Below are 10,406 nucleotides of genomic sequence, written 5' to 3' on the forward strand. Positions count from 1 at the left end.
AAAAGCCACCCTAAAGTCCTCTCATAAACTCTTGGGATGAGATGAATTGCACTTGGAAAATAAAAAGAGAAGTACTCAGTATGAAGGGAATTAGAGTGACAACCTCATATATGCACATATGCATTTGCAGAGATAAATGTCATCTCTTCTGTCTATGCCTGGGAGACCTTCTGGAAAAAGCATCCTCCAGCAAGCTTGGTTTAGCTCTTATATATAGCGTGTGCAGAAAGTTTAGTAACTAAGAGGCCAGAAATGACCACAATTAGATCCTTAAGTCACCTATCAGCTCTTTTTGCCACTCATAAATGAATTGTCCAGAGAGGTTGTTGTTGCCCAGCCAAGTTATGGACTCCCCATCCCTGGAGGTGCTCATTAGTAAGCTGAATGGGACTGAGAACCTGGTCTAGTGGAAGGTTTCCTGTTCATGGAAGGGGGCCTGGAAGTAAGGGATCTTAAGGGTCCCTTCCAACCCTAACCAGTCTATGATTCTATGAATTATTTCTTTGGCAATATATATCATTCATACTTTGAAGAAGTAATGCTCCCAAAGGGCTAGGTAGAAGCCCTTGAAATCTGAGAAATCCTATCCTGCTTAGGGTGTAGTATGTCCACGTGGCATATGAGCAGCAGTGCTTTACTGTGCCAACTGTGAAATAAATATTAGCTTACAATAATGTAATAATTATGGATCTGCAATAATTTGTTAAATTTTGACTCAGTGACCATATGCAATACATGTGCACTTTAACTGTAGCAGGATTTGGACTAATTTTATTGTTCATAGACTTTTGTGCTTACATCCCAGAACCTCCTACTTAGATTGTTAGCTGTTTCTTACATTAACTACTTTGCTACTGTGTAGTTAGACTAAAAGTGGCTTAAGAAAAGTGAAAAGGTATATTCTATAAACTCAACAGGATGAGAATGCCAGTTATTGGCTTATTGCAGGCAAATTTTCACAATGTACTTACGGCAAAGCAAGCTGGTAGCATAGATCTGAGACATCTAAAGAAATCAAAGCACCCCTGGTTTCAGATGAAACCCTTCTCTTCCCTCTTCTTAGTCACAGGACACTGGTAAACTTGATTTTTAATGGACTAGAGTTTTCTTTGTCACTGTGGGTTTCAAAATGCTTTATACCTTGGCACGAGGTATACTTGTGAAATTTGAGGAAAATTCAAATTACATAAAGGAACATTCTTGCATTTCACTCTTGCCCTTCACCCTTGCAGTGAAGGCACAGGGCAGGTGTGTGAGACACCAAAAGGTAGCTGAATGTGCTTATCCTCTGGGGTTTCAGAGCTGAGATAAGATAAATAAAATATTTTAAACATCAGCTTTGAGATGAAAATTAAAAATTAGGGCTATTTTTAGTTCTTGACTTCTCCCTTATTCTATAGTAATCATTTAAAATGCTTCAGTTCCAGGGTATTATATTGTATTGAATACCCTTTATCTCTCCTTGCCAATACCATGGCATTTCTCTTTTCTCTAAAAAATGTGTTATTTGTCTATTTTTCTTTAGATCAGCATAGAAGTGGCTCTGATGCTGCGTTCCCATTAGTGTCGAGATCCCAGCCCCGACTACGGCCACTGGAGTCCAAGCACCGCCAAGAACTGATTCCAATGGCACACTTGGGTAGAGGAGCAGCTCCATCCAATCTGCCAGGTCAAAGAGGAAATTCAAGTGGCCGTCATCGCTTCACCAGAGCAGACAATCTAGCTCCAATGCCAAAGGCTCGGTTTGCTGTCAGAGAAGTAGAAGAGTATGAGTCAGAAGAAGAGACAGAAATGATGGCACCAGCAAGGCCATTAGTTATATGAGGAGCAGAGAAGATCAGTGTTTGCACCTCTAGGGCCCCTCATACACTGCTTCAAAAGAAATAACAAAGCTCTTATACAGCCCAAAGTATGATTTTCCTCTGGGGACCAGCGTACTTGTTCTCATATCACTTTCAAGAGCTGTATTAAGGTACTTAGTGGCTCAGAGAAGACTCAAATTCTTCTGTGCCTATATCAAGCTTTCTTTCCAATGAAACACTGCTGGAAAGAGGAGAACATGACATTTGTAGGGGTTTGGACGTGGATTTAAACAGCAGTAGTTGGGTGCATGCAATGCTATGGGTGGAAGCTGACACTGCCTTTGTTTCATACTATGGTCTGCATCCAGAGGAAAGACATATATAAAGGCATCCTTGACATGTGAATGCACAGATTGATTACTTCAACTTGCTTTTGACCTCAGAGTAGCTGCAATTCCAGGAAATAGCTAAAAACAGAACGGCATTTTTCAGGGCATGTAAATGTCACTGAAGGTGCCTAAGCAAGACCTTAAGTCAAAAGGATTTTTGGTAGACATCTTCAGCACTTGGGAACCTCTTGGTAGCTTAGATTTTGGCTGTGCAAAACTGCCTAAAGTCAGCTGCTGTGATGATCCATGACTCCTGCTACTTAAATCAATTTCAACATGCAGGCTCCTATCTCTCACCTATGGTTGTTTTGGATGGATAAAGGAGGTATCCTTGTATGTACAAATCCAGAGGAGTTTTCAGGCAGGAGTGCTGTCAGGATTTTATTTGTAAGCATGGGCTGGCAAGAACATACACAATATTCCTGTGATTCAGCAAGTGGGAAACTTCCTTTTAAAGTATGTAACTTCTCCATTCCCCACTCCCACCTTGTATGCTCAAATGCATACACCATTCTTCATGCTACAACCGGAAGTTGCAGATAGGAAGCAAGAAACTGGGATTAAAGGTAAAGGGACCCTAATCCTGTAGCCTGCTAGCTAGCAGGAAAGAGAGGCCCTATATTTTTCTCCCAGCTTTTTGTGGTGTGTCTGCCTATATGTTGTACAGAGAAACTTTTCCTTTAAAAAAGCGGAAATAACCAGAGGGATGTGCACTACAGCCCTTGACCTCCCAACCTTTCTACAAAGCTCCCTTCCAAGTGGCTCTCTGTGCCCATGCTCCACTCTCAATGGTGGGTCTCCCTAGCAGCAGGAGAAGCAAGAAGTATGGTCTTGAGTAATTTTAGCTAAGTCTTAGACACTTAGTTCCTCTTATGAAGTTATTTTCTGCAGAATGGAAGCAGCATCGCCACTGTCTTCTGTGTCGTGGCACTGTAGTTGAGCTGGAGTCCATAAGCCCATAAACCCGCCATTACAGCTGCACTGAAGTCAAAGCTATGGTTAAGAAATGCACCAAGTTCAGTCGTGTTTTTGTCAAGTTTCCTTCTGTCTCCTCCACTCAGACCTTAGCTGCCCAACTCAAGTATCTGTAAGTGATACTCTAAGAGTCAGAGAGGCAAGAGTTAGAGTTAGCAGTGCTACCTGCATGTTTCTCTTTTTTATATTGCTGGTAAGCACTTGTCTGTCCTGGTACATAAAAGAACTTATTTCTGTAAGTTATCATTTCCCATTTCTTACAAAGGGTTTCTGATTCAAGACAGGTAGAATATAAACTAACAAATTCGAAAAGCATCACCAGAGGAAAAACACCCTACAAGCTCTTTTCCCCATTTTCTCATGTCTGTAGGTTTTATGCTAAGTTATAATGAATCATCTGTACTGAAACTGTACAAAGCTTTATGAAACTTGAGTTCTGTTTGTATTTCCTTATTGTGCCAGAGAAATTATACTACTTCCTTTTATTAAAACAGTGGTATGTTATTAAAACGGTAGGATTTTGCTTCTGTACCGATACTGAATTAACAATGAAATACAGTTCTGTACCTGAAAATCAGCAAATAAACCCAGCTCCACCAAAGGAGGAAGTGCTCCACAGCTTTTTAAACAAAAGCCCTGTGCCAGATCTCAGTCCTATAGCAAGTTATATTGACATATCATAAATCTAAATTAAAACATGATATTAAAAAAAAAGTTATCATACAAAATCAGGTCTTAAATTGCACTGTAAGCCACACAGTTGCCACATGATATTTAATCGAGGGCAAAATTAGTACCCTTATGTTGTGGTCTTAGGCCACAAAGGTGCATGCAGTGGGGTGTCAGAGGTGTGAAACCTGCTTCTTCATTGCAGAGTTGTGGGGGAGTAGGATCTCCAAAACTGGCTGGTGGGTGATATGAACTGCTGGCAATCCTTGGAGACAGAGGGAATGTGGAAATTTTAAAGGAAGGTGAAGAAGGGATAGTGTCTCATCTTCCAAAGGAGGCTCACAAGAGACAGCTTTAACGGAGGAATTACTGTGAGCTGCAAATTCAGCATTTCATCTTTAAGAAGATTTAATCAATTCTGGGGCAACTGGACAGAGACAAACTCTGTGAGACGAGGATTAATGGGATGTCTGGAGTGGCATGGGAAGGGACTAGACATACATCATGAAAAAGAGGAGTCTGTGCAGTTTGGTCAGTGTATGTTTGACAGACATGCTCAAAATTGACTCCTAATACCCACCAGAAGTAGGGAGCAAAACATTCAGTTTCTAATTATGGTTTTATATCAGGACTAGAGAAAAATAATAAAATATTAAGAGAATTAGTGCACAGATGGAGTCAAATCTCCCTCCTTTGCTTCATTCCTAATCTTCTCATTGATGAAATCAGCGACCCAGAACTTCAGAGAGTGTAAAACTGTGGAGCAGCTAGAACTTAACAGAGTGGTCTCAGATTTTGCAGTCTGGCACCTAAACTTGTAAAGTCTATTTTCAGTTTTCTTTCCTAGCCATTAGTAAATAGTACTGGAAGGAAATTTCCTTCTGTGCCATTAGTTACTGTTAATGGCTTTGCTGGCCATCAGCCAAGAAGCAATGCTGCAGATGCCTATATAAAATATGTTCCAAAATATAAAGTTGCACATTTTATTTTTTTTCATAGTTATTTCTTACTTGTGGACAAAAAAGTTCTCCTGAAAGAAGAACATTATTTATGTTTTAAATAGTAAAAACTACAGCAATATCTTATTACAAGTAATTTAATCAATGTCTATAGGCTTTCAGGCCTCACCATAAAGAAAACTGAAATGGTTTAGGGCATGAATTTAAATCCACTGTGTGTGGATATTCTTAAACTCTTTAACCTCAGTCACATCCAGGAATATTGTGCTGATAATTTACAAAGGTAAGTTAATTCAAGACCTCTTTTTTTTTAGGCTGGTACAGTGTTATTTACTCAGGAATTTAAATTCCACACTTATTTAAGGTGAACTGGCACAGGAAACTCAAACCCAGTAGGTGAAGAATATTATTCAAAATCCAGAGAGGAAATAGGAGCTCAGAAAATTAAGACTATTTCCTTGGGCAGGAGGATAGAGCAGGACAGGCGAGTTTCAGGAAGGAACAATAATGAATAGCCTTTACCTTTCACAGTAGAGAAAATAGGAGATACACTATGTTGTGGTTTAACCCCAGCTTCCAACTCAGCCCCATGCAGTCACTCATTCACTCCCCTGCAGTGGGATGGGGGAGAGAACTGGAAGAAAACCCTGTGGGTTGGGATAAAACCAGTTTGATAAGTAAAGCAAAAGTCATGCACACATGCAAAACAAAACAAGAAATTAATTCACCACTTCCTATGGACCGGCAGGGGTTCAGACATCTCCAGGAAAACCAGGCTCCCATACCCATAACAGGGACTTGTGAAGGCAAACACCATCACTCTGAGTGTGCCCCGGCTTCCTTCCTATTTCCCCAACTTTTACTGCTGAGCATGACACCATATAGTGTGGGATATCTCTTTGGTCAGTTGGTCAGCTGTCCTGTCTTGTGCACCCCCAGCCTGTTCACTGGTGGGGTGGGGTGGGGTGAGGGGCAGAACAGGTCTTGACTCTGTGTAAGCACTGCTCAGCAATAACAAAAACATCCTGTTATAAACACTGTTTCCTGCACAAATCCAAAATATAGCCCCATATGAGCTGCTATGAAGAAAATTAACTCTATCCCAGCCTAAACCAGCTCATACCTGAACTTGCTAATCAATGAGAAAAATTAGACAATAGTAAGAACAGTCATAATGAGAAAATATTTTAGTAGTAAAAGAAATAATGGTGAAACAGAATATTTCAGAAAAAGGGAGGGATTTATCGAGGTCAGTAATATGCTGTGAGCAGCTGGCAATACTTTCATATTTATTGCACGATGTAATTAACTCTTAGATCTCATTCCTCTTGTTGTAGCTATTGCTTTTCAACTAATATCCCTAGTGAGTAAGAATGTGTAGCAAAAGGACAACCTCTTCCTGAGAGAGCTCAGCAAGAAGGATGCAGCAGCAAGGGGAGTGCCAGCAATCAGGACATGATAGCAGCTTGTGCAGGGAGCATCTGTGCTGTGACCTCCAGAAATACCAGTTAACAGGGTGCACTGGAAGAAAGCATTACTATGGTCCCTCTTCAAGGGGCAATGGTGGGTGCCCACCCGTGTGCAGTCAGGGCTGCTGCCAGCTGTAAAGCACCCATGGGAAAAGCATGCTGGATACAGGATAATGCCAGCAAGCAGGATAGGGAAGGACACTGTGAAAGGCCCAAAAGCAGTTTCTGAGTCTCACTAGGGGAAGACATTGGTGAAGGATGCAGAACCAGGGGCTGGGGGAGGTAACTCCCCTTGTAGAATGGCTCAAAACTCCAGTGAATGGAGCAGGCATGTGTCTATCAAAGCCAGAGGGAAGAAGCTGCAACAGATGGAAAAGAGCAAATGTCCCGGCAGGGGTTCCAAGTGGACTATTTAGTGCTCTGTGTGTGTGCCAAGGAAATACACCGGCTTAAACTACAAAAGTTCAGGTGTGTTCAGAGCAGCAAAGGAAGGCTGTATGAGATTCAGAAAAGTAGGTCAGCATTTCAGGCTGGAAAGGCTGATAGAGATCATTTTTAATGTGAGAAGGATAAAATTCATATTTACGAGAGAGGTAGTCAGAGAAAGAGGACCAATGATATCTGCACGGGAAATCACCAAATTGCTGTGGATGAAAAACACAATATATAAGTAACAAAAGATAAAAAAATTGTGAAATTTTCCTTATTTTCTTGCTGTTGTGTTAGTTTTGAGAACTGACACTTTCAAGCTTTTTTCCCTGCAGTCATTAGATCCTGAAAACTCACATTTAATTGTCATATATGAGTGGAAACTACTATTTAAAAGCCTGTGGGAGACTGGAAAATAGCAACAAATATTTTCAAGCTTCCTTTTTTCATACATACTCTTTTAAAATTTTTCTATTTACATATATGGATAAAATACAAACACTGAGAGTGGAAAGGGAGATTACTTTATCTTTATATTTTGTTTGCTTTTTAGGTAGGACAATTACACTTATTGTTTTGCCAAACTCACTATACTTGAGAACCTTAAAATTAGAGGTGTTAGGTTATATGAGTAATATCCTGAACCAGTGAAAAGGCCTGGAAGTCTATTGAGCTAAGTTGCTTAGTTAATTTCATTTTGAGAACCTGTCTCAGTGTTAATCATAAGTGAACCTCTTTTTTCCTTTCCTTCTTTGGTTTGACAGGTATTAAATTTCAAAAATTAATATTAATTCTTGTTTATTTCTAGTCCACCCATCCTCATGGAAAATTTTGAGTACCTTTCAATCATAAGAAAAGAGACATAGACTGAAGAAAAGAATGCCAAATTCTGATTTTCAGAATTTTCTTTGGCAGGGCAGATTGAAGCCACACCAACAGCGAACAGCTGGTCAGGAGTAGACATCCAAACTGAACATCATACCTTACTTATTTTTCTACTGTCCTTGTGGGAGAAAGTTAGAAAAAAAACAAGTATCTGTCAAGAATAGCCACAGTGAGCTGTGGGCACAGGTATTAATCATCTGCAACTTCCCTTTTACATGTGCAAACACTAGTCAGATCATTAGATATCTCCTCAGCTTTCTCACCAGTAAACTATTCTGCTAAATACAAAATTATCATAAAAGGTGCTTGAAGTTAAACTGCTGTCACCTGTGCCAGGTGTTAATTTAGACTCATTATTTGGTACTAAGCCTAGCTCCTTTTGCTCCTTGCTCTAACGTATCATCAGCAGTGTTAAGGGGTGAAAATAATGAGTTATGCACAAATGTCAAAATAAAAGGGATCTTACTTTTTTAGGATATCTTGGAATAAACCCTATAACCCTTTAGATAGCTATAATCATGACTTTACCTATGGGTAAATTTCCCATCACAGAAGGTTGCACAGGGTGAGAAAACAACATAAAAATCAAAGTCAACTACCCAAATATATTCAGCTTCAATACTACATGATGATGAATATTGATAATATTTGCTGTGGTGCACAGTGTCTTCCAGGTGCTGTGTGAAGGCAAAGCACAGACAATTCAGTGTCAGGGCATCCTGAGATTTATGCCAGTGCTAAAATCCTGTGTGTAAAATGGAGAAACTTGCACAAAAAAAATGAGCAGTGTGTACACATAACACAGGAACAGTGCCAGGAACAAGAGACACTGCTTCCTTGACCCCAAGTTTACCTTTACTTCCCTTTGGCTTTCAGGTGACTGAAAACTATGGAAAGGAACAAAAGAACAGGCTGAAACCTTTCATTCATCTTGCACCACAAAAAAGGAAACAATTCACACAGAAATTGTTTGTACGCTTCTTCAAACCAGGCATCAGGACTTGCTGCTTACAAACACCCAATGTCCTAAGATATGACATAAAATTTTACCATACTTAAGATACATGTAAAAAATATATGTAATGTGAAAAAAATACTTTTTTTTCACTCATTTTTCCCTTGTACATTCACTGTTGTTTACATATGTTCTGCATGTTTTGCTTAGTTCCAAAAACTGGTGATATTGTAGGAAGTGAATATACTATGGCAAACACATTTTTCTCTTGGAAAATGGAACAGAAACTCTTGGAAGCTGCTCCTCTTCCATTTAGGTCTGATGGGGATGGGAAGCTGCAGATGTGTAGCACAGGTGTTAGAACTAGGAGAAGTCTCTTAGGGCTGAAGACACTCAAGGCTAAGTCATACACAGATGCGACAAGCCATCTGAGTTGATAGGTTGGCAGAGGAACCACAGGAGCTCTTTGCTCCCTGGATCAGCAGCCAGAGGTTAAAGAGGCCCTTTGGGCCACCTTTAGGGCAGCTGGACAGAACCCCTGAGGCTGAAATTGGTGGGGATCTGCTCGAGGCAGCCAATGGCACTAAGGGCATAAATCGATTGAACATGTGGATGGCTACCTTGCAGTGACCTGATAAAGAGTTCAGCCTCTGCTGACTCCAGGGGCTGCTCAGACACCTTCCCCATGTGTAGACACCTTAGTGGTGAACATATGCAGCTTACTGTGCCTGGAGTAGTATTCCACTGACCTCATCCTTTTGGCACTTATGAAAGAAAAGCTAGCTTTTGTTATGACTGCTTTATCTTTGAGACAAATCTTCTTTTCCTCCTCTGTAAGCTAAGCTATTTCTACATGTACACATTAAGCACATATACACATATATAAACATCTATCTATCTATCTATCTATCTGTCTTTAACAGTGTCTCACTGTGTACAACTCCCATATTCTCCTCATTTCTAAAAGACTCTCTGTCTTTAAGTGTATTTGGCTCTGTCAGCTGTAATGGCTTTAGCAATACAAAATTACAAGGCTCACATTACTGCTGCCTCAGATGGACCCTTTGGCTTGAATTCCACTTAATGATAAATATTCCAAAATTGTTCCTCATCATTTTCATAAATATGCAAACATAGATTCAAATGAAAGTGATGACTGCTGTCAAAAGTCTCAACAATTTGAAGGAGCCTTTTCAGGAGCTTTTTCCTTGTTTTTCCATTGTGTAAAAATGCCTGATACTGATTTACCAAGAACTGCAGAGCAGATAGAACAGCTGGTGCCAAGATCAGATTTACATGTCTTGTTCCTAGGTAATGTAAAGAAAGGCAGATGTAGTGATCAAGCTCAAAACTTCATATAAACAAGTTTGCATGAATTAGGTTAAGTTCCCAAGCTCAAATGAGCTCACTTTATTATTATTGTTGTTATTTTTGTTATTGGTGGGGTTTTGTTTCAGCTTGTCTTGATTTGTTGGGTTTTTTTACCCAGCCTTCCATTATGTGCAAATTTTCCTGTACTATTTTTTCTGTTTCTAATGGATAAACTTCTGCTATATGACAGCATTAATTCTGCTTTATCTGCTGGAAGAGGAATGCTTTCACCGAAGAGGAAAGGAGCTACAGTGACCTCTGTTGATGGAATTAAGCAGTGTATTTAAAGAGCCAATAAGGAAAGGCGACGCATTCAAATCCTCTGCTGTAAACCAATAGAACCAAAAGTAAGCTGTGCTAAGAAGAAATAAGTTTCGGGCTGAATATGAAAAAGAATGACACCCACACTTAACACCCACTGAAGTCAGAACCCTTATCAGAGTAGTTGCCTTTTAAAAACTATCTTTAGGAAATTTTTTCTTTTTTTTTTTTTTTTTTTTTTT

The 10,406-nt window shown here is 39.8% G+C and overlaps 1 protein-coding gene across 1 annotated transcript in view; it reads left to right on the top strand.

The window, feature by feature from the left end:
• Positions 1–3,701, top strand: part of SLC9A4 (solute carrier family 9 member A4) — a 34,518-nt gene extending 30,817 nt beyond the window's left edge. Inside the window, exon 12 of the mRNA XM_008635912.2 lies at positions 1,526–3,701. Within this exon, the coding sequence (XP_008634134.2) occupies positions 1,526–1,824 (299 nt within the window). The 3' untranslated portion in view covers positions 1,825–3,701. The remainder of the gene's footprint in view (positions 1–1,525) is intronic.
• Positions 3,702–10,406: the final 6,705 nt, after the last annotated feature.

This window comes from Corvus brachyrhynchos, unplaced genomic scaffold (assembly GCF_000691975.1).
Source record: "Corvus brachyrhynchos isolate BGI_N302 unplaced genomic scaffold, ASM69197v1 scaffold83, whole genome shotgun sequence".
NCBI classification, from domain to species: domain Eukaryota; kingdom Metazoa; phylum Chordata; class Aves; order Passeriformes; family Corvidae; genus Corvus; species Corvus brachyrhynchos.